Here is a 25,601-nt window from a genome sequence, read left to right as displayed (position 1 = left end):
CCAGGTCCCTTTAAATGTTTCCACCTTACTTTAAGTCTATGTCTTTTTTTTAATGCTTTACCCTAGGAAAAAGACTGATGATTCACCTTCTCTATGCTCCATTTGATTAAAAGATATCCATAACCTTAACTTGAGAATCAAGTCTACAAAATGGTAGCAACTTAAGTACCAGGAGGTATGAGAGTATAAAGGTTAAACCACTGAACTAAGAAGGCTGGAATGATGACGGGACTCAAGTGTGGTAATTCAAATCCCACCGTTATGGTTGATTAATTAATCACTTTATTAAATTATGGAATAAAACAACAATATCAGTAATAATAATAGCCAGAAATGTAAGTGATAGATTGCCATGTTTAAAAAGCTATTTTGCCCAAGTCCTTAAGAAATGTAAGTTTGCAGGGGTTGAAGCCTCCTCATCCAAATCAGGGTGAATAAACATTGACCCAGAAGCATTGAACACAGGTCAGTACTTGAAGATAATAATCCAGAAGCTACAACAAGCAGTGAAAGCTACTAAACAATAGTTTGTAGATTAGCTTTTCCAGAAAAAGAAAATTCAAAGCAACACACGCATAGCAGCTTGACATCAACCCTCTTTTCTCATCCTTTCATGGAATGCCTTTCCTCCATTGTATCAAACATGCTTTAGGCATCCAGTTTTTTAAAAAAAATGTCCAGAAGCTGCATGTGCATATCAGCTTGTCTTTCTTGGCTGGGTGTCAGAAATTTGCATCTTCAAATAGTAAACCTTTCTTTATCTCATGTAGTAATATGCAGGTGTTGGATATACCACAATAAACCCTTTCCTATAAAAAAACATTTAACCTAAAGAGGAAAATCTAATTCTGTTTAATTTGCAGATTTCTGAGAAAGTATCCTCCCTCTTAGCACTGAATTCTTTACGGAGCTGCAACCTAACAGAAGTGGGACTACTTGATGTGAAAACTATTGAAGATGTTAGCCCAAGAAGCAGAACAGAAATTAGCCAATGTATCAGTGGCATGGAATCTGTTTCAGAACTCCATACAGGATTTGAATTGTGTGAGCAGCACACACTGCACAAAGATTTAGATTGCCCTATTCACCATGATCGGACTGATGCAAGCAGCCAATCAGAACCTATTTACAGTGGAATGGGCTCTGTGTACTCTTCATGGATGAAGAGCCCAGAACGACCGAACCTAAATTTCTCGCCATTGAATTCCAATCTTCGGGATCTTACACCCTCACATCAGTTGGAGATAGGTGGTGGCTTTAGGGCGAATGAATCGAAAATGCTTCAAGATGACACCAGACTGTCATTTCTGGAAGGAACTGGTTATTACTGCTCCGAGGATGGGATGATCAATTTTGGCAAAGGGATTAATGGGGACAGTATATCCGAAGGAAGTTGTACACCACAAAATCCACCACAGAAGAAAAAGGTAAGTGAATAATCAAAATAAATAAGTTTTCAGAATGCTTACTACAGCCATAGCAGTTGGATCCTTGGTATCATAGCTAGATTAAATTTAATGCCTGCTTGGGACCACGTGGTTACATAGTAATTAGCATAATGCTTTACTGCGCTAGCAACCCAGGTTCAGTCCCCACTGCTGTTCGTAAGAAGTTTGTAGGTTCTCCCCATGACTTTGGGTTTCATCCAGGTGCTTCAGTTTCCTCTCACATACTGGTTAGTAGGTTACTCGGTCAAGTGGATGCAATAGGGCAGGGGTCGGCAACCCGCGGCTCTTTCATCTCTGTGCTGCGGCTCCCCGTGGTTTGTTAGTTTTTGAAATGTAATTCGAAATTTGAAGATTATGGTGATCTTGTACAATCTAAAAACGTTGTGGAGACCCCATTTCCTGGCACATCTGAACCGGCTCACAATTAGCCACCGTTCCGGCTAAGGGTGATAGCCTACGGGGGTTTGTGAGTACGTGTCTTTTGGAGCATCCGCGCCCACGGGGGGGGGGGGGGCGGGTTGAGGGAGGCTTTAAAGCAAGGCTGTTTAGTTCGAATAAAGTTACCTTTGACTGCAGTGTCTTTATTTTAGCGCTGCGTGTAGCACTACACCGCTACAACGTGTTTTTTATCGCTATTAATATACATCACCACTGCCAATGCCTGACACCCGCCAGTGCGCGCTTTCTTTTAATTTTTTGATCGAAGGTAGGCTAACGATGTAGTAACCTTCAACCCAACGTCTTTTTTTCGGAGTTCAAAATGTTTTTGTTGCATGCAGAAATGTAATTTTGTTTTCTCTGCAGGAGTTCATCAATTTCATAAATGCAACACATTATGGTTTGTTTATACATAGCATAAAGGCAAAAAAAAACCGTTGTATGCAGTGTTATTTCATTTTAAATGTCGAACGGGTTTTGTGGCTCCCAGTGTTTTCTTTTCTGTGGGAAATGGGTCCATATTGGCTCTTTCAGTGGTAAACGTTGCCGACCCCTGCAATAGGGTGTCGCAGACTTGTTGCAAGTTAAAGTAAATTTTATTATCAAAGTACATATATGTCACCATATACAACACTGAGATCCTTTTTCTTGCAGGCATACACAGTAAATCCAAAAAATAATAGAATCAATGAAAGACTGCACCCAACAATCATTGTGCAAAAGGCAAGAAACTGTGCCAATACAAAAGAAAAAAAAATAATAAATAAGCAATACAATGAGAACATAGTCATTGAAATTGAGTCCATAGGTTGTGGGAACAGTTCAGTGATGAGACAAGTTAAGTTGAATGAAGTTCTCCCCTCTGGTTCAAGAGCCTGATGGTTGAGGTATAATAACTGTTCCTGACCCGAGTGGTGTGGGTCCTGAGGCTTCTGTATGTTCTTCCTGATGGCAGCAGTGAGAATAGAGCATGGCCTAGGTGGTGGGGGTTCTTGATTATTTATGCTGCTTCCTTGCAATAGTGGTCCATGTAGATGTGTTCAGTGATGGGGAGGGTTTTACCCATGGTGGACTGGGATGTATTCATTTTCTTTTAGGCTTTTCCATAGGCATTGGTGTTTCTGTACCAAAATGTGTGCAACCAGTCATATATACTCTCCACCACACATCTACAGTAGTCCATCAGGCTTTTAGATGCCGTGCCAAGTCTTCCAAACTTCCAAGAAAGAGGTGCTGCTGTGCTTTCTTAGGACTTGACAGATCCTTTGAAATTATAACAGCAAGGAATTTAAAGTTGCTGCTCCTCTCCACCTCTGACCCCACAATGAAGACTTGCTCATGGATCTCCAATTTCCTCCTGAAGTTGATAATAGTCTCTTTGGGAGACATTGAGAGATTGTGGTTCCACTCAGACTTTCATTCTCCCTCTAATATGCTGATTCATCACCATCTTTGATTCAGCCAGTGAAATTTAAGTTTGGCATTGGATCTGTTCTAAGCTTCACAGAAGTAAAAAAGTGAATAGTGCAGGGAACTAAGCACACAACCTAAATAAATCACAGTTCTTCCCCATAGTGATGTTTGGCATGAGCCATGAAACCTCTTGACCACGTCTGCACGCATTTTGGTGCAGCACAGTAGTGTATTGATTAGCACATCACTTTACAGTTCCAGTGATCAGGGTTCAATTCCTACCAAAGCCTATAAGGAGTTTGTATGTTCTCCCCACGACTGCATGGGTTTCCTCTGAGTGGTCCGGTTTCCTTCCACATTCCAAAGATGTATGGGTTGACAGGCCTGTTACTGTGTATCTCAAAAAGTAAATGTAAACTTTCAACATTCTTGATGTGACTATGTGTCCTTCCTCAAAGTTTTCTTCCACATCCCAAAAGCTGTACCGGCGATTACAAATGATCTCTTTCAGAGGTGGGAGATTGGAGGTAATTAATAGGCATGTGAGAAAGAATACATTACAGATGAGTAGGTGATGGAATTATTTTGAGGGTAGCATTGTTCTGAGGAGCTGAATGGTTGCCATCTAAATTGTAAGGAAATGGATTAATGAGAATTTTAAAGCAGGTTTACACTGCTGAGATTTTTAAGGAACTGAAAATACTTAAGTGTTTGGTTTAAAAATCTCTGGAGTAATGTACACAGTACATGTGGGAAAGAATGAGGGAAGAAAAGTAATTACATAAATTTAATTTCCAGTAACTGATGATAATTGCTTTTCTTTTTCCAGGTTTCTCTACTGGAGTATCGTAAAAGACAGAGGGAAGCAAGGCAAAGTGGTTCCAAACTGGAAAGCTTCTCTCCAGTTGCTACATCACCACATTGTGTTGGTAGTAGTGGTAATAGTGTGGCCAGCAGCACTGACAATGGCAGCAATGTAAAAGCTAGTGGAGAGATGGGGGAAAGTATCCCCAGTCATCCATCATCTTTGCTTGCTACAGTAGAGTCTGTCAGTCCGATTGAAACTGGCAACAAATCTCCAATTAAGCAACCACCCTTGACAGAAAAGAAAATAGATGAGGCAGATGTTCGATGGTATGTTCACACATAGTTTTACTCATCAAAGTGGATGGGGGCATGGTGGTATTGATTAATATGCAATGAAGTATTTTTGGGTATTTTCCACATGATTCTTCATGTAGTATTTCAACTTGAAAACAAAAGAATGATTTCAAGAAAGGCATGAGCTTTTAATGAATATTTAAACACTATTAATCAACTATTCAAATGGAAATACCAACATATTTAGAAGATTCTTTGTCAATGAATTTTGCTGTTATTGGCACATACATAACACATTTTTAGAAAAAGATACAGGAAGACAGTACGCTGCCCAACCTGCTGAGTTCCTCCAGCTTGTTGTACGTGTTGATTTATAGGAAGACTTGTAGCTTTATAAAGAAATTTCTAAATGAAGAGGTATACCAGATATAAATGTTTTCACCAGAGCTGGGGTGAAACGAGGGAAGCACCAGTGCATACTGGACATTGGGCTGGGAGTGATGGCAAAGAAGGGATGTTTAAGCTCTGTGGTCAGAGTGTAAACAGGTACAAGAATTATTAAGTCAATGCATAATGAATCAGGGAGCTGCTGGATGCTGGTGAGGAAATAGACAATAGAAGCACAAAGATAAACAGGAACACGGCTTCTGTCATTCTTAGATGAGGATTCACTTGTTTTGAAGCTATGTCACCCAGTTCAAAATACTCTCAGTAGGGCAGAGGTTCATGGTATAAGAAAGGTTGGGAACTCCTGCAGTAGTGGAAAATCCTCTCAGCATTTCCCTGTCAAAGCCTTTCAGAATTTTGTAACTTAGCAAAAAAAATTCTCATTCTAAATTTCCAGTGGTGTAGGCCAAGCCTTCTGAATCTCTTCATTGCTGTCCTTTAGTACTTTGTATTCCCAACATTTGCAAACATATCCTTCCTTAAACATGAAGATCAAATCTTACAATGCACTAAGTGCTCCTCATCAGTGCTTTGTAAGGTTGCATCAGAACTTCTCTGTGCTCTTTGACTACCATTCTTTCAACCTTTCTGTAGTTATATGCTGGCCTTTTATGTTTCATGCATTAGAATGTCCAAATTTCTTTATGCTGCATCCTTTTTTAATCATATTTTTAGGTAATAATTTTGCAGTTTCATTCTTCCTTTCTTCCAAAATGGATAATCTCATTTCCATATTATACACCTTCTCTCAACTTCTTGCTAAGTTATTTACCTATCTAAATCCTTTCGCAGCCTCTTTGCATCATCACAACTTGCTAACCCACTTATTATCAACATATTTGGAACTGGTACTCTTGGTTCCTTCAACCATGGCATTAATATAGTTAGTAAGTATTTAAAAGCCCCAACACTTGATTCATCTGGCACCGTACGACTTACTGAATAACAATCCAGTTCTCACAAGTCTCCGTTAGTTAATGAATCCTTTATGCCTGCTGATATAGACAGAAAACGTGGATTGAATAGTATTACTATTACCAATAAAAACATTCAGATTGTACGATAGTTTAGTACAGGCAATAGTATAAAAGTTTGCATTATTTTGTCATGTTCTTTATCCCTCAAAAGTATAGTGAAAGCCTGACAAAAGTTAAATCCAGAGGAAATAGTTATGGTTTTAAAACCAGCATTATTATTTTGGTTATTACATGTGAAATAAGTAAGATAATGGTTGTTAGAAAATCTAGGCTAATGTATCCTTAAATCATACTAAGTTTTTTTTGTTTGGAAGACCTTGGATCAGGTCCAAGGAGCTGACCTTGGTCAGCTCTTTTGTTGAATTTGCAGTATAATAATACCTGCTTTATTATACTCACTGAAATTTGGTCCTGAAGTGAGTGGAACTGTGCATCTGCTACTATGTTGTGCATTTAACATAGCTGACAGACGAATTTATATCCTTTTGAATAGCCCAGCAGTTTGCATAATATTCCTAGAACTGTTAACACTAATCAGGATTCACCATATTCTTTTTCACCTCTAAAGCTGTGTGACTTTTGTCCACCATTTCTGCCGGTAATATATTCTACATTTGTCTTCAGTTCATACTAATATTGATTGTTCTGATCACTTCAGCTTAGAATTTTATCAATAGGCAATAGGTGCAGAAGTAGACCATTCGGCCCCTCGAGTCTGCACCGCCATTCTGAGATCATGGCTGATCATTCACTATCAATACCCAGTCCCTGCCTTGTCCCCATATCCCTTGATTCCCCTATCTATCAGATATCTATCTAGCTCCTTCTTGAAAGCATCCAGAGAATTGGCCAACACCGTCTTCCAAGGCAGTGCATTCCACACCTCCACAACTCTCTGGGAGAAGAAGCTCTTCCTCAACTCTGTTTTAAATAACTGACCTCTTATTCTCAATCCATGCCCTCTGGTACTGGACTCTCCCAACATCTGGAACATATTTCCTGCCTCAATCCTATCAAATCCTTTAATTATCTTAAACATTTCAATCAGATCCCCTCTCAATCTCCTCAATTCCAGTGTGTACAACCCAATCTCTCCAATCTCTCTGCATAAGACAGCCCTGCCATCCCAGGAATCAACCTAGTGAATCTACGCTGCACTTCCTCAATTGCCAGAATGTCCTTCCTTAAACCTGGAGACCAAAACTGTACACAATATTCCAGGTGTGGTCTCACCAGGGCCCTGTACAAATGCAAAAGGACATCCTTGCTCTTGTACTTAATTCCCCTTGTAATAAAGGCCAACATTCCATTTGCCCTCTTCACTGCCTGTTGCACTTGCTCATTCACCTTCATTGACTGATGAACTAGGACTCCTAGGTCTCTTTGCATTTCTCCCTTACCTAACTCTACACCGTTCAGACAATACTCTGCCCTCTTGTTCCTGCTTCCAAAGTGGATAACTTCACATTTAATCACATTGAATGACATCTGCCAAGTATCTGCCCACTCACCCAGCCTATCCAAGGCTCCCTGTATTCTCCTAACGTCCTCTTCGCATGTCACACTGCCACCCAGTTTAGTATCGTCAGCAAACTTGCTGATATAGTTTTCAATGTCCTCATCTAAATCGTTGACATAAATCGTAAAGAGCTATGGTCCCAATACAGAGCCCTGTGGTACCCCACTAGTCACCTCCAGCCAGTCCGAGAAACACACATTCACTGCTATCCTTTGCTTTCTATCTGCCAACCAGTTTCCTATCCATGTTGAAACCCTGCCCCCAATGCCATGAGCTCTGATTTTACTCACCAATCTTCTATGTGGCACCTTATCGAATGCCTTCTGAAAATCTAGGTACACTACATCCACTGGCTTACCCTCATCTAACATCCTTGTTACACCCTCAAAAAACTCCCAACAGATTAGTCAAGCATGATTTGCCCTTGGTAAATCCATGCTGGCTCGGCCTAATCCTATTACTGCCATCAAGATGTGCCACTATTTCGTCCTTAATAATGGACTCAAGCATCTTCCCCACGACTGACGTTAGGCTAACAGGGCGATAGTTCTCAGTTTTCTCCTTCCTTCCCTTCTTGAAAAGTGGGATAACATTAGCCACTCTCCAATCTTCAGGAACTGATCCTGAATCTAAGGAACATTGGAAAATGATTACCAATGCATCCGCAATTTCCTGAGCCACCTCTTTTAGAACCCTCTGATGCAGACCATCTGGACCCGGGGATTTATTAGCCTTCAGTCCTATCAGTCTACTCATCACAGTTTCTTTCCTAATGCCAATCTGTTTCAATTCCTCTGATATCTTATGACCCTGGCCCATCCATATATCTGGGAGATTGCTTGTGTCCTCCCTGGTGAAGACAGATCTAAAGCACGCATTAAATTCTGTTGCCATTTCCCTGTTTCCCATAACAATTTCTCCCAATTCATTCTTCAAGGGGCCAACATTGTTCTTAACTATCTTCTTTCTCTTCACATAGCTAAAAAAGCTTTTGCTATCCCCTTTTATATTCCTGGCTAGACTGAGCTCATACATGATTTTTTCTGTCCGTATTGCTTTTTTAGTTAAGATCTGCTGTTCCTTAAAACTTTCCCAATCATCTGTATTTCCACTCATCTTAGCCCTGTCATACTTCTTTTTCTTTAATGCTATACAATCTCTGACTTCCTTTGTCAACCACTGTGGCCCCTTCCCCCTCTTTGAATCCTTCCTTCTCATTGGAATGAACTGCTTTTGCATCTTTTGTATTATCCCCAAGAATATCTGCCACTGTTGATCCACTGTCTTTCCTGCCAGGGCATCCGCCCACTTAACTTTGGCCAGCTCTTCCATCATGGCTCTGTAGTCTCCTTTATTTAATTGCAACACTGACACCTCTGATCTGCCCTTATCCCTCTCAAATTGTAGATAAAAACTTATCATGTTATGATCACTACTTCCTAATGGCTCCTTTACTTCAAGATCACTTATCAATTCCTGTTCATTACACATCACCAAGTCCAAAATAGCCTCGTTCCTGGTTGGCTCAAGCACAAGCTGTTCCAAAAATACATCCCTTAGACACTCCACAAACTCCCTATCCTGGGGTCCAGCACCTACCTGATTCTCCCAGTCCACCTGCAACTTGAAATCTCCCATAACGACTGCATTACCTTTAGCACATGCCAATGTTAACTCCCTAATCAACTTGTACCCAATATCCACGCTACTGTTTGGGGGCCTGTACACAACATCCATTAGGGTCTTTTTACCCTTACTGTTCCTCAGCTCAATCCACACAGACTCTACTTCCCCTGTTCCTAAGTCACCCCTTGCTAAGGACTGAATCTCATTCCTCACCAACAGGGCCACCCCACCCCCTCTTCCCATATTTCTGTCTCTACGATAGCACGTATACCCTGGTACACTCAATTCCCAGGCCTCATCCCCTTGCAGCCATGTCTCCGTTATCCCAACAATATCGTAGTTCCCCATTTTCATCTGAGCTTCAAGCTCATCTGTCTTATTTCTGACACTACGCGCATTCAAGTATAGAATTCTTAGCCCATTCCTCCTCTCTTTGCTTAAAACACTGTCTATTGTACCTAACCCAGCTCCTTGAACTTCCATCGGGCTAATTGCACCTTGAATTTTGATGACCTTCTCAAGATCACCCAAACCTTCTACACGTTTAACCCCATGCTCCTTCTGACCAACCCTCTGTACATGTAACTTTTCCAACACATGTTCTGTCTCACCTTTCTCCTTTACACAATTAATATTTGGGAAACGTGTATTCCCCACCTGTCCCTTATCCTTCATCATATCATCTTCTCTCGTATTCTGGATCCCTGCCCCCTGCACATCTAGTTTAAACCCCCCTGAGCAGCACTGGCAAACATTCCTGCAAGAATGTTAGTACCCCTCCAGTTCAGATGTAGACCATCCCTTTGAAACAGATCCCAACGTCCCTGGAACAAAGACCAATTATCCAAAAACCTGAACCCTTCCTTCCTGCACCATGCTCTCAGCCTCGTATTAATGTGCATAATCATTCTATTCTTCGCCTCACTCGCATGTGGCACAGGTAGCAATCCCGAGATTGTCACCCTGGAGGTCCTGCCTTTCAGCTTCACTCCTAACTCCCTGAACTCTCTAAGCAGGACCCCCTCACTCACCTTACCTACATCGTTGGTCCCTACATGGACCACTACATCTGGGTTCATGCCCTCGTTCTCAAGAATAGCCTGCACCCGATCTGAGATGTCCCGGACCCTGGCACCAGGGAGGCAACATACCATCCGAGACTCCCAATCTGCCCCACAAAATCTCCTATCCGCCCCCCTGACTATAGAATCCCCTAAAACTATTGCTCTCTTTTCCCTCCTCCCCTTCCTAGTTGAGGGTTCAACCTCTGTGCCAGAGGCAGGACCACTACAACTCATTCCTGGTAGGTCATCCCCATCAACAGTATCCAGTACGGTATACTTATTGTTAATGGGAATGGCCGCAGGGGTGCTCTGCTCTCTCTGCCTGCTCCCCCTGCCTCTCTGGACCGTCACCCATCTGCCTACTTCTTGGATTTTTGGTGTGACTACCTCCTGATAACTCCTATCTATCTCTGCCTCCCGAATGATCTGTAGTTCATCCAGCTCCCACTCCAACTCCCTAACTTGGGCTGATAGGAGCTGCAGCTGGACGCACCTTTTGCAGGTGTGGTCATCAGGGACAACTGTGTTGACCCTGACTTCCCACATACTGCATACGGAGCACACCACTGCGCTGACTGTCTCCCCCATAACTGAACTGGATTGAAAGAATGTCTAAAAAGCACCTAGCGACCTTACCTTCTTCCCCTCAGCGAGCAATCACACAGGCTTACCGAAGTCCCCTTACGCCGAAGCCCAATTAGCCAAAGCCCAGGACTCTGCTTCCACGGACGACGCTGCCTGCTCTGAAAAGAAGTGCTGCCTTTTAAAGTGCACGCTCGACGCTGACGTCACTCGCGCCTGCGCAGTTCCCCCTCCTCCACAGGTATTGACCAGGTAGGCTTAAATCCTACCTACAACGGTCGAATTCTCTGAGATCCCAGCTGAATCACAAGCTGTAACTTCCTCCCGATTCAAATGATTATTTAATTATCAATACTGATAATTAAATATTTCTCAATGCTGACTAGAACCAGATGTGAATTAACTGTAGGCATTAAGAGCATTGTAGGTATATTGTCCTGTACTGTTCTTTGTTCTTCCCCATTCTTTATGGTTCAGCTCTACTCTGTATTTGAATGTTTGAGTAGATGTTATCCACAACCAGGGGACCAAAAATTGATTGATTTACTCCCATTAGTCTACAACCATTCACAGTTAATTCAGATTTGAAATTTGCAGGTAATAGAGGCAATATTGCGGAAAATATTGGGCAGATAAATGGTAAATTAACGTAGAAAACCTACAGCACGATACAGACCCTTCGGCCCACAAAGCTGTGCCAAACATGGCCTTAGCTTAGAAATTACCTAGGGTTACCCATAGCCCTCTACTAAGTTCCATGTACCTAACCAGGAGTCTCTTAAAAGACCCTATCGTATCCAACTCCACCACCTTCGCCAGCAGCCCATTCCACGCACTCACCACTCTCTGAGTAAAAAAAACTTAACCCCGACATCTCCTCTGTTCCTATTTCCAAGCATTTTAAAACTGTGCCCTGTTGTGTTAGCCATTTCAGCCCTGGGAAAAAGCCTCTGACTATCCAACACAATCATTGCCTCTCATCATCTTGTACACCTGATTGTTGATAAATTTAGAATGATGCACTTTGATTTTGCAGTGCTTGAAAAAATATTCAGTACCCACAACTATTTTCCCATTTTACTGTCTCATTTTCTAAATTTAAAATATATAGGTTCTCAAGGGATATTGGAATTCTGATAAAGAAGAGAGAGATGTATAACATGTATAGGCAACAGGGAGGAAATAAGATGCTTGAGGAGTATAAAAAGAGTAAGAAAATACTTAAGAAAGAAATCAGGAGGGCTAAAAGAAGACATGAGGTTGCTTTGGCAGTCAGGGTGAAGGATAATCCTAAGAGCTTCTACAGGTATGTTAAGAGCAAAAGGATAGTAAGGGATAAAATTGGTCCTCTTGAAGATCAGTGTTCGGCTATGTATGGAACCAAAAGAAATGGGAGAGATATTAAATGGGTTTTTTGCATCTGTATTTACTAAGGAAACTGTAATGGAGTCTTTGGAAACAAGTCAAACAAGTAGGGAGGTCATGGAACTTATACAGATTAAAGAGGAGGAGGTGCTTGCTGTCTTGAGGCAAATCAGAGTAGATAAATTCCCAGGACCTGACGGGGTATTCCCTTGGACCTTGAGGGAGACTAGTGTTGGAATTGCAGGGCCCTGGCAGAAATATTTAAAATGTTGATATCCATGGGTCAGGTGCCGGAGGATTGGAGGATAGCTCATGTAGTTCTGCTGTTTAAAAAAGGCTCAAAAAGTAAGCCAGGAAATTATAGGCCAGTAAGCTTGATGTCGGTAGTAGGTAAATTATTGGAAAGAATACTAAGAGATAGGATCTACCAGTGTTTGGATAGACAGGGACTTATTAGAAACAGTCAGCATGGCTTTGTGCGTGGTAGGTCATGTTTAACCAATCTATTAGAGTTTTTCGAGAAAGTTACCAGGTAAGTGGATGAAGGGAAGGCAGTGGATGTTGTATACATGGACTTCAGTAAGGCCTTTGACAAGGTCCCGCATGGGAGGTTAGTTAGAAAGATTCAGTCGCTAGGTATACATGGAGAGGTAGTAAATTGGATTAGACATTGGCTCACTGGAAGAAGCCAGAGAGTGGTAGTGGAGGATTGCTACTCTGAGTGGAGGCCTGTGACTAGTGGTGTGCCACAGGGATCAGCGCTGGGTCCATTATTATTTGTCATCTATATCAATGATCTGGATGATAATGTGGCAAATTGGATCAGCAAATTTGCTGATGATACAAATATTGGAGGTGTAGTGGACAGTGAGGAAGGTTTTCAAAGCTTGCAGAGGGATTTGGACCAGTTGGAGGAATGGGCAGAAAAATGGCTGATGGAGTTTAATACAGACAAGTGTGAGGTATTGCACTTCAGAAGGTCAAACCAAGGTAGAACATACAAGGAAAATGGTAGGGCACTGAGGAGTGCAGTAGAACAGAGGGATCTGGGAGTACAGATATATAATTCCCTAAAAGTGGCGTCACAATTAGATAGGTTTGTAAAGAGAGCTTTTGGTATATTGGCCTTTATAAATCAAAATATTGAGTATAAGAGTTGGAATGTAATGGTGAGGTTGTGTAAGACATTGGTGAGACTGAATTTGGAGTATTGTGTGCAGTTTTGGTCACCTAATTACAGGAAGGATATTAATAAGGTTGAAAGAGTGCAGAGAAGGTTTACAAGGATATTGCCGGAACTTGAGAAACTGAGTTACAGAGTAAGGTTGAATAGGTAAGGACTTTATTCCCTGGAGCATAGGAGAATGAGGGGTGATTTGATAGAGGTGTATAAAATTATGATGGGTATAGATAGAGTGAATGCAAGCAGGCTTTTTCCACTGAGGCTGGGGAGAAAAAAAAACAGAGGTCATGGGTTAAGGGTGAAGGGGGAAAAGTTTAAAGGGAACATTAGGGTGCTTCTTCACGCAGAGAGTGGTGGGAGTGTGGAATGAGCTGCCAGATGAAGTGGTGAATGTGAGCTCACTTTTGACATTTAAGAAAAACTTGGACAGGTATATGGATGAGAGGGGTTTGGAGGGATATGGCCCAGGTACAGATCAGTGGGACCAGGCAGAAAAATAGTTCAGCACAGCCAAGAAGGGCCAAAAGGCCTGTTTCTGTGCTGTAATGTTCTTTGGTTCTATTGAAGTAGGTTTTTTTGAACTAATCTACAAAACATTGTGCATCATGTCAAATCAAAAGAAAAGTTCCAAAACCTGTCAACAGTGTAGTAAAAATTAAAAACCAAAATAGTGAGGCTGAAAAAGTATTCATTCCCTTTGTAATTACTACGCCAGTTTTCCTCAGGTGCAATGTACAGCATTGCCTTACCAATTCACTGAATTTGTTGATGCAGAAAATTGGATATCATCTGTTTTCCATAAATTCATAAGAATAAATACCCCTCTTTGTAAGGTCCAACAGTATGGTAGATTTTCAACAGACCAAACCAAAATGAAGACAAAGAGCATTTAAGACAGGTCAGTGAAATGTAAGTGGAGAAGCATAGATCTGGGGAAGGGTACAAGACCATTTCAAAGGCGCTGAACATACCTTTGAACTCAGTGCAGTCCATCATGAAATGACTAATCTGGCCGAAGGGTTTTGGCCCAAAACATCAACTGTACTCTTTCCTAGATGATGCCTGGCCTGCTGAGTTCTTTAAAATTAAGATTATTGGACAAATTAGATCTTTTTATGAAAAGTAGAAAAGATGAGAAAGTTCATTCAGGAAGTGAGTAGATTGTGGAATTTACCACTATATGCACAAAGTATGAGTACTTTTTAAAGGAAACTGCACTAGTTTGTGGAAGAAAAGTATAGGAAAATGTGTTGGAAAATACTATCTTTTTGTTAATTTAATTGATTTTAATATACTTCAACTTTTTTTAAATGTCTCTGGTAAATGCAGCTACTATTAAAGTATCTTGGGTTGGTTGAGATGTGCATTGGGGGAGGAATTTTGATACTTTATAGCTCTCTCTGGTAACTATTGACAAATGCTGTGAGTGATTCGAAATCACTTATCGACTTTGTATTACTGAATGTGTGGCAAATCTTGTTTAGTCAGCTGAGTAAAAACTTCTAACAGATTTCGGAATGTTGCGTGGTACAAATGCATTGATGCCATCCAACGTTTTACTTTAAAGGATTGCTTCAACTTCAGTTGAAAAAGTAAGGGAAAGAAGTTACCAGCGAGCACTGCTTTTGAGTGATCATAGAAAAGAAAAAGAAGTTGGTAAGTATTATGAACCATTTCATTTTATTATGTTATATACAAAGAAATTGATGGATTAGCATCCTGTTGCAGTATCTCTCTAAGCAAATGTTGCTGCTTTCTCTTGTTAAAGATCTATCACAACCACATGCAATTTGCTATCACTGAACGAGCAGTATGTTTATTATCTGGATGTAGCTGTTGATATGCAGAGTGGTAATAGAGAATTTAAAGATTAAAATCAAATATTACAGCTTTATTATGTTTCCAAAAACAATAATAATCTTGAAGGGAAAAAATTCAGAATTCTGATGGACCAAGGCACTGGTAAAGAAAATGAAAGAGCCATAAAAAAGAAAATGCTTCAATGTGTACATAAAAAGATAGGAAAAGCGATTGTACATACTTTACAGATTGAGATAGATGAGAGTACAGTGAGGAATAACGAAATGGAAAATAAATTAAACCAATATTTTGAGCCTCTTCCTGAAATGTTGAAAAACAACAGGTCTTGATTGAAGGAGGAGTTGAAAGAAATTAGCAATAGCTAATGAGAGCATTGGAAGAATTATTGGAATTGAAAACTCTTAATTTAACAGGACCCATGTCCCACAGTTTTGAAAGAAGTAATTTTAGAGATGGTGGGTGCACTTTACAGTTTCCAAAATCCTGTGAATTAGAACATGGAACAGTACAGCACATCAAACCACAATGCCTGTGCTGAACATGATGACAATTTATACCAATCCTATGTACCTGCAAGTGGACTACATTCCTCTTTTTCCTTCATTCACTCCTCAGTCTGCAATACTCTAAAGAAAACAATCTATGTTTGTGCAACCTCCTCTTAAGTTAATATTGGTGAACTTCCTCTGCATCCTGTCTGAAGCCAGAACTGAACACAGTAGTACAAATGTGACCTAACCAGACTTTAAGACAGTTGCAACATGACTTCTTGACAATACTCAGTGTCACTAGTGATGAAGGCTGTTATGGCTTACACCTGCTTTACCACCACATTCACTTGTGTTACCACTATCAAGGAGTTATGGTCTTGTACCACTGGTTCCTTCTGTACATCACTGTTCCTAATGGCCTTGCTATTTACTGTATGCTTTCCAGTTACATTTGATCTCCCACTGTATAGTACCTCATAGTTGTCTGGATTTTGCTCCCATTTATCATTTTTCTGCCTGTATTTCCAAATGATCTATATCCTACTGTGCATTATCCATTCCTCACTGTCCATAATCTAGCCAATTTTTGTGTCACCAATCATTCCACCTACATTTTTGTCAATGTCATGTATATATAAAACAGCAGAGCTCCCAGCATTGATCCCTGTAAAATACCATTGGTCACAATAAGAATAACAGTATTATTCCCTGCCTTCTATGGCCAAGCCAGTTTTGAATCCACCCTGGCAAATTGCCATGGACTCTACTTGTTTTAAACTTTTGGATCAGCCTATGTTGAGGGACATTATCAGTGCTTTACTGATGTCCATGTCTTATAAATCACCTTCATCTCCTCAATGTAACTCTAATCAGGTTTGTAAGACAGGAGCTCACTTAAAAACCATGTTGACTATTCCAACTAGATCCATGCTTTTCCAAGTGTGAGTAGATCCTATCCCTGAGAATCTTCTCCATGTAAAGGAAGTTAATTCTGGTTCAATTCCCAACATTTGTGAATGAAGAGAGAGTACACAGAACTACTTTGAACATGCCTGCTTTTATGTTACGTAGCCACAGTAATACAGTTGCTGCCTCGCATGTTCATTCTTGATCCTTGGGAATGTTTCCATAGAGTGTGTACATTCTCCTCGAGATGGTGTGAGTTTCCGCCCTGTGTTTCTTCCTTAGTTGATAGGTCAATAGACCACCGTAAATAGCTTGTAGTGCCTGTATAGGTGTATAGTAGATTCTGGCGAGTTGATGGGAATGTGGAGAACTTGAAATAAATTATAGGATAGGATTACTGTGAATGGGTACTTGATAGCATAGATTTGGTTTGCCAAAGGGCCTATTACTGTATTGTATATCTCTATGACTCTGAATGCTCTAGAATTATACTCTATTTCCCAATCTTTATTTCGTGCCTTGGTCCTGCATTAGTTAAAAAAAAATTAGCATTGTAGAAATGAATGGAACTGAAAGGTGATGAATCCCCAAAAGCTGATGTCCTATACTCCTGGGTTGTCATCTTCCAAAAATTTATAGAATCCAGAACAGTTCCTGCAGATTTACATGTTAGTAAATGTAAACTCATTAAAAAGAGGAAGAGAAACGGAAATATTAACTAATTGGTTTGACATTTGTCCTAAAGAAACAGCTGGAAAGCATTATAAATGAAGTAGTAATTTTTTTTATTACGTGGATTTATGTAAAGAAAGACACATTTAACAAGTGCTTTGGACAGAGGCTGTAACTAGCAGAATAGAAAAGGATGGAACTGTTAATGTGGTGTATTTAGACTTCATAACCTTAATAAAGAGATGGTTAAACAAAATTCGTAAGCATGGGATTGAGATTAAAACATATTGGCATAGATTGTGGATTAGTTAGTGAGTATTGAGAATGGGAATCAACATTCATTTTTGAATTGCAAGTCTATGACAGTAATGATATAGTGATCAGTGCTGGTGTGCAGCTTTGGGTGAAGTGATTAAATATTTGATAAATAGTTGAGTGGTAGGTTAGGCTGTAGGGAAGTTGCAGCAAGGCTTTGGGGGAATATAAGTGAATAGACAAGGACAGGGATAATGTGGAAAAATGTGAGGTGGAAAAGGAATTCTTATTTTTAAATGGTGAGAGCTTGAAAGCGGTTGGAGTTCCAAGAGATCTATATACCTTTATACTCAAATCTCAAAAGTTAACTTTCAGGTGCAGAAAGCAATTAGGAAAGCAAAAGCATGTTGTCTTTTAAGAATTTAAAGATATCTTCCTGGGATTAGTTACGACCCATGTGTGGCTTCATCCTAGTTCTGGTCTCCTAAGCTAAGGAAGGATTTAGTGATATAACAGAATACCGAGAAGCTAAGCAGACTAGGTGTATATACTTGAGCTTTTAGGAATGAGAGTTGGTCTCATTAAAAGATAGAAAATACAGGTCAGGTAGAGAGGTGTTCCTTCTCACTTGTTGGAATGTCTAGATTCAGTAGTCACAGAAGTTAAATCACTCAGGGTACAGATGAGACAAAATTTCAATAATCATTGAAATTTTCAATTTAGGTGACAGTGGAGGCCCAGACATTTAATATGTTCAAGGCAAATTAATAGATTTATAGCTATTATGGAAAAGACGGATATGTGACTAATGCAGGAAAGTAGTGATGAAATAAGATTTTCCACGATCCAAGGGGTCAAATGATCTGCTCCTGCTTCTATTTCTTCTGTCTTCATGGAACAATAGGTGGAAATATGTGGTAAGTGTACTTATCAAGTCAGGAACAAAGTTATAAATTTACAGCAATGAGGCTGAATCACTTATTTTAACAGGTTTTAGTTCTTTGGTAGAATTTGATTTAGGTATTTTCAAATTTCTTCTAAATGTCGAATATGTACTTTAATGCAGTAGGAAATTCAGACCTCTCTACACAGTATACAAGCCCTCAGCAGTATGAAGAATTGACTATCTCATTATATCTAAACTACATGATATGACAGAAACAGTCGTGTAGAGCCTGCCCAGAGAAATCATTACTATTGTGCTACAAGAAAAGAGGAAATTGAAAATGCTTATTTTTTAATACTGATTGCAAAGCAGGTTTATTATACCATTACAAAACGATAGTTTGCAATTCTCTGCCATCTAGAATATCCCAAGGCAGGAACATCATCGAGCAGATAATTGACAAGCCTGATATTAAGGCAGAAAGTTTGGACAGGGGTCAAATATGGAAAGAGAGGTGAAGAAGCCCAAAGGTAGGCATTGAAGTTCAGACCCTAAACAGTAAACTAAATGATGAAGGGGCCAAAATTGGAGAAGAGGTATGAACACAGTACAGGCCATTCAGCCCACAATGTTGTGCCAACCTTTTAACCTACTCCAGGATCAATCTAACCCTTCCTTCCCACATAGCCCTTCATTTTTCTACCATCCATATACCTTACAGGGAAATCCACATGACAGTCACTCTGTGTGTAAAAACCTAGCTGTGACATTCCCCCTATACTTCCCTCCAATCACCTTAAAATTATGCCAATTTATGTTAGCTATTTCTGCCCTGGGAAAAAGTCTCTGGCTGTCCACTCGATCTATGCCACTTATCATCTTGCACAATTCTATCAAAGTCACCTCTCATCCTCCTTCAATTCAAAGAGAAAAGCTGTAGTTCACTCAACCTATAAGACATACTGTCTAATCCATGCAGTATCCTCGTAAATCTCCTCTGCACCCTCTCTAAAGCTTCCATAACTGTCCTACAATGAGGTGACCCGAACTGAACACAATATTCCAAGTGTGATCTCCCCAGGATTTTAAAGAGCTGCAACATTACTTTGTGGCTAATGAAGGTTAAGACACCATAGGCCTTCTTAACTACCTTGAATGGCCTAATTCTGCACCTATGTCCCATGGTATTCTGAGAAGGATATATGACTCAACACACTCAGGATGCTGGAAGAGCTAAACAGTTCAGCAGAGGAAAATGAATAATAAATATTTCAGGTAGGTCTTCAGATAAATAAGGATATATGGCTGCAGAGATTAGCAAAATAGGAAAGGCTGCATCAATTAGATCGATTTTAAAAGTTTACTTTTTTGAAATTACGATGTTGCTTAACTAGGATTATAGAAGGAATTGAAAGCAAGGAACCCATTTTTACAGTAATGCTGTTGATTACACAATAGTTAATGTTGATCAGGAATGAAGGCCAGTGAGATAAAATGTGAGTAAAGATTGCATAATTTATATGGTAGACAATATAGGTAAGTCATTGGAAGTTAGGTTAGATAGCTTTATGTTAACAGTGAAAATTGATGTGTTTTTAGTTAATATCAAGAGATAGCATATTGATGACAAAAGTGGGTGTCAAGAATATATCCAGAGACAACACTAGCATTGATACAGGTGTGGCAAGAGAACAGTTCTCTAGCTGCAGTTCATTTGATAAGAGAATGCAAATTATATTGGTTAAAAACATATTGCACAAATATCAAAGTTAAATGGGCATATGGGGCAGTGAATACAATTTCTGTTGTTGGATTAGCTCATAATATTCCTGCAACTTGATGGGGTAAAAGATCATCCTCGATCACTCGAGCTGAGCATGTAACATTGCTGCTGCATTCTGTTCTTCAGCAGTTAGATTCTGGTGAAATCAATAAAATGAAGTTCAAACATTATTAAATTATTTGTTTAGTACAGTTAACAGAGGATACACCTCTACAGTTAACTGAAGATACATTTCTATCCCTGTTCTTTTCAAGATATTTGTATTGTCCAGTACTTGGCACCATTTATGATAATTAATTCCACATCTGTGTAAGGGTTTTGTTTAACTTTGATAATTATTTTAAGTTAGATTTTAAAGTTTTTTTTTTCAAATTATTCAATTGAGTTTAGTCTATAGCTTCTAATGTTTTTTTGTTGGGACTTCCATCTGTAGGAACGATTTCACCCACTCATAGCCCAACATCAACTCATTGGCCACAGTCTCATCTCCAAACTCCACCTTCATCCCATTGTACAAAACCCATTCCACGTCTCCAACTGAAGACCCCAGCTTTTCATTCCAGTGAATCTAACCTAGGTCAGTAGAGAAGGCATTCCATAATCATTCCACCATTTATGTGATTTGTAATTATTTTAAAATATATTTTCTAATGTCATAATAAAATTGGACTCCCTTTATTGCTCCATAATGCTTGTACTAATAATTCATTTGAATGTAAACCATTGAATAACTTGGTTTAATTGCTGAATTGTAAATTGATTTTTTTTCTAGATCTTTGTACTTAGTAAAAGTGCATGTAGTAAAATGTATAATATGAAATAAAGTGGGTTCATCGTACTTGCGATTTTCTTTTGTATTCTGGAATTTATATTACTACTTCCATTTTCAGTATGGCAGCTAGGTGTATGAATATTGTAAAGCAGATATTGTCCAGTGGTTTGTGCATTTCTGCTGGTAAATGTTTAAAGGAATACTCCACAGAAAGGCTCTTTACAAGCCTTATAAAGACACAGGAAAGATATGGGATGGAAAGGAGTTATTTGCCCTTCAAGCCTGCTCACTTCACCAAGTACAAGTTAAACATCATGCATTTCCCCTGGTTTTTGTCTTACCTCTTGAAGAGGTGTCTGAACACAAGTATAACTTCCAAGAAGAGAACTGTGAAACTTCTATCCGTCTTCTAAAGGTAATTGATCAAAACATTTAGATATTTGTCTAACATTGCAATCTCCATTATTCAGTCTGAGCCAGTTCTCGAAGAATGTTTGAATTGTGAGACTACGTACTAACCATGCCGTAGTCTAGCTGGTTGCTAGGAGACGATGCAAAAAGTCTAGCTCTGGTCACTGATGAGAAATCTAAAGGAATACAATTATAAAGTTACTCTAAATTTTAAAAAATCCTGGAATTGTATATTCTGATTGTAGAGTATTCCTTTAAAAGCTCTCGTCAAAATATTTAGTTGTTACAACTCACAAATGTGCATGGGTTTAAAAAGTTAGGGAAATATATTTGCTGGACAACTGCTTATTGTTGTAGTTTGTCATGGTCTTATTTGTAAATAGATGTTAACAAAAATCACCAGCAACTTAAAAGTACAATTTTAATAAAATTATTTTGTTCTATTTCTCTAAAGAGTAGGAGGTATTAAATAAGTAAACCAATTTTTTATGCTTAACAAACAAACATTAGGTTTTTTTTCTTATTGTTGAGGATAAAAGGTAGTAAATTGTGGTTCTATGCATTGATATACTCTGTACATTGAAGATGGGCTCCATGCCTCAGTTATTGCACAGCATTAGCTAATACATCATTTGGATTTAAGATAGTGGAAGAAAAATGGCTGTTTTAATACTTAACAATTTTTACATTTGTTTTGCTCTTTTGTTGCTTCCATGTGCCTTGTTGCTATACAATAATTAACTTTTGTATTAATTCCACAGAAGTTTCAGAAGCTGAAGTCCCAGACCAAATTTCTGAAAAAGAATGTCCTTCTCCAGTGAGTTCTCAAAAGCCTAATATAAGCCCTACAAAATTAAACAGGGTAAGTTCTTACTGATTATTTTATTATGTATTATGTGTTGTATGATGCATCGATATTTTTATAAAAACTTGAACTTATTAGACAGTACACCAATGAACAATTTGTTCTGTGTCCTGTGTTCAGTTTTATTGATTTTTAAAATCTTTTATTTTAACTCAACAGCCTTGTCCGTCACCGCCTCCAGTTTCCTCCCAATCCCAGATAAAGCTGCAGGCAAAGGCTTCCCAAGCTGAGAGTACAATTAATATAACTGAGACTTCAAATGTAAATCAATCTAAATCTGAGGCACAACAGAAGCTCCATTTTCAGTATGATTCCCAGCCAGTAACAAAAAATAATTTTGCCAGCCAGTCTGGAAATCCACATCATTCACAACATCCATGTCCACTACAATCCCAGAATTCTGTAAAACCATCTAGTGTTCAGCCAACTCAGCTTCCATTGAAGACTCAGTGTCCTGTGCTTCCATCACATTCTGAGAAGACTATTAAATCTCCAGCCTCTCACACGCCTGGAATGTCCAGCTACCTTCCATCAAGTTCTCAACCCCAGCCTCATACGCTTCTGCATTCGCCAAAGTCTCAGTCGCAGCACCTGGGATCATCCTACAGGACAATTCATTCACAGTCACCTCAGGTGGGAACTGCACAGGTCACATCACACCGAGGATCCTTTTTAACCCCTGTCACTGTGGGGCAAGTGTACTATCAATCATCACAACCTGGGAATTTAGCACAAAAGCAGCAGACAAATGCAACATTTTATTCTTCATCTACAGCACCTTCAAGTCATCAGCCTGGTCTGAATCAGTTCAGCCAGCAACACTCAAACAGCAGTGTGCCACCACCACCACCGCCGCCACCTCCTCCACCACCACCGCCACCACCACCACCCACCTATTATCAAAACCAGCAATCTTCTGGGAACTTTCAAACTTTCAGTCAGCCAAGAACAAATGTTCTCCAGCAAGGAGCATTTTCTCCTGCTCCAAGTTCTACCCAAAATTTGCCTGGATCCAGTTTACTTCCGTCTTCTCCTGTGACAATTTTACACCAAGGTCCTGCACAGTCTCCAGGTTCTGCTTTATTGCAATCTTCTGGGACACAATCAGCAGTAGCTGCTTCTGTACATCATGCGTCATCTACAGGACAATATCCTCCATCTGTGAGTTCTGGTCTACATCACACTTCCTCAACATCGGCAACACAGCCACCTTCTTCAGTGTCTCAGTCACCTGGATCAGGATCACATCTTCTGCCTCTTTCACATCCTCCACCTCAAGGACAGACCCAGCACCCACCACCGTTGCCACATGTAACCAGTACAGTCCATCCAGTACCACCAACCCAGGGGCAACTACTACATGCTCAAACTTCAGGACATCATCCACCACCACCACCACCACCACCTGGGCCAACACCCCATCACCCTCCACCTTCTGCAACTGGACTACAATGTTTACCAGCTTCTGGAACTGCAACACCACATCAACTTGCACTTAATTCCGCACCACCTCCTCCTCCTCCACCGCCACCACCACCACCGCCACCACCACCAGCTCCAGTTCATGGAACAGGACACCATGTTACCCCAGGACAAACACCTCATCATTCAACTTCTCAAGGACCACATCATCATCCACCAGGGGCCCATCAAACTTTGGGTCACCATCCTACACATCATCTAGGATCTGCACTTCCACCTGCAGGGTCAGGATCTCACCATTCACTGCCAAGACAAGGCTCACACCACCAGTCACAAGGAGCAAATAATATTGCAGCACTTGCAAGCCCAGGATTCCATCCTCCATCCCCTAGTGTGGTGTCGCTTCCACATGCAGGTCAAGGACTTAAACAGATCCCTGCATTACCCCAACAAATTTCTGTGCCCAGGCCACAGTTACCACCATCTTTCCAGCAAAATAACTTTCACAGCTCAGGATGGCACTGAAATGGGGCTGTGTAACCCATTTTGAACATAATTCTGTAAAATAAGATGTAAATATTTTATGTAATGTATCTTTTGAAGATACTTCTTAAGACTTGTAAGTTAGAGATTGTAATAAACTTAAAACCAGTGCTCATCCTTGTTTGTCTTTCATAACTGTTCTTGATTCTTAAGAACATTTTACTCCTGTTGGAGTTGTACATATATGTTTGTGAAGCCAGTGGGACAAAAAAAGCATTTTAAATTTTATTTTGTAAGTAGACATTCCAGCCATCCTATCTGATATTGTAGTGCACAGGTTGGCTCAAAATTGTAATTTAGTATTTTATTGTTGCATTTAAAAATGCATTTATTGAATGTTTTGTATAAATTTTTTTATTCAAGTATGTTAAATATAACTGCACTTCGAAGGAGTGTTGGCACTCAAGCAATTTACTTATTTTTGTTCAATTTCTTTCTGTAGTAAAATTTTTTGTATACTATTAAAGTATAGCAGGACAATGCAATATTGGTTTTGAAACATTGCAGTGTGGTTCTTTTACTTTATTGGTTATTTGTAGGAAAGTAATTTAATGTATAGATTATTTCTAATTTCTTCTGCAGATGTTATGTAAATAATTGTGTATTTACTTTTTCCTTTTGTAAAAAAAACACTCGCCAATGCTTCTGTCCCATTTTTGAATACTGTTGTACATTTGAGTCCCTTTGCAAAAATGTGTATGTTCTTTGTGAGCTTAGTATAAGAATTTTAATTTTTTTAAGATACTGTCACATTGCAGCACTGGGCATTTTAATCCATGTTAATAAATCACAGTAAATTGCATTTTTTTACAAATGACAAATGTGGACTTAGGATTTTGTGTTACATACATTTTAAACCTACATTCTTTAAAGTTTTGTATTAATATGCATACTTAATATTACAGGATAGCAGAAAGGCACTGGATTAATATTTATTCTTTCTTTTGTTTAACTATTTCATTGTTAATTCTTGATCTTGCCACTGCTTAGTTAATTAACCCAAATGAATAGGGGAACAGATGGCAAATCAAAACTCCAATAAAGGTAATGTGCTGTCAGCAAAAATGGTAAATAACATAGGTTTGTATACACAAGATAAAAAGTTTAAAAAATGACCATTTTATAGCTGCCTGCATAAATGAATCTATATATATGTGAGTGCACTTACTTATTTACATATTTATTTCACAGCAATTCTGCCACTGTGAGCTTAAGTAAATGCAGAACATTTGCTGCTTGTTATCAGCAGGTTAAATAGATTTCAAATATCCCATTGTAAATTGAGGTAATATATAAAAGGTAAAAAGAAGATGGTAATTTTGAAGTATGTTCAAGGTAACTTAGTGTAATTGCAGCATTACCAGAATGTAACTGATCAGAGCACTCTTGTATTGAACCAGCATGGGATTGTTGGGTTCTCCCCCATGCTAAAATATTTTAGATCCCCCAGAGGATTAAAAATATGCAAGCTGTTCTAAATTAGATATAGCTGTAAGCTGAACTGCAGAATCATTAAATCTGTCATCCATGAATATAAGAATTAACAAGTTATTCAAATTAATATGTAGAATGTGGTTCATTAACTGAGGATTATTATGACTGAGGAGTGAG

At 39.4% G+C, this 25,601-nt stretch overlaps 1 protein-coding gene across 9 annotated transcripts in view; it reads left to right on the top strand.

Moving 5' to 3' along the window:
• The window catches only part of kmt2e (lysine (K)-specific methyltransferase 2E), a 125,950-nt gene extending 101,151 nt beyond the window's left edge, over nucleotides 1–24,799 (top strand). For 4 of the 9 annotated variants that reach the window (XM_059987174.1, XM_059987175.1, XM_059987172.1 and 1 more), the window contains 6 exons: nucleotides 864–1,427; nucleotides 4,129–4,433; nucleotides 14,731–14,819; nucleotides 20,411–20,554; nucleotides 21,922–22,022; nucleotides 22,185–24,799. In XM_059987174.1, the coding sequence (XP_059843157.1) occupies nucleotides 864–1,427; nucleotides 4,129–4,433; nucleotides 14,731–14,819; nucleotides 20,411–20,554; nucleotides 21,922–22,022; nucleotides 22,185–23,972 (2,991 nt within the window). In that variant the 3' untranslated portion in view covers nucleotides 23,973–24,799. The other 5 variants (XM_059987173.1, XR_009515321.1, XM_059987178.1 and 2 more) reach the window with 5 other exon arrangements.
• The last annotated feature ends 802 nt before the right edge of the window (nucleotides 24,800–25,601 follow it).

The sequence above is a fragment of the Hypanus sabinus genome, chromosome 13 (genome assembly GCF_030144855.1).
Source record: "Hypanus sabinus isolate sHypSab1 chromosome 13, sHypSab1.hap1, whole genome shotgun sequence".
In the NCBI taxonomy this organism is placed as follows: domain Eukaryota; kingdom Metazoa; phylum Chordata; class Chondrichthyes; order Myliobatiformes; family Dasyatidae; genus Hypanus; species Hypanus sabinus.
This window is presented reverse-complemented; position numbering and strand designations above follow the sequence as displayed.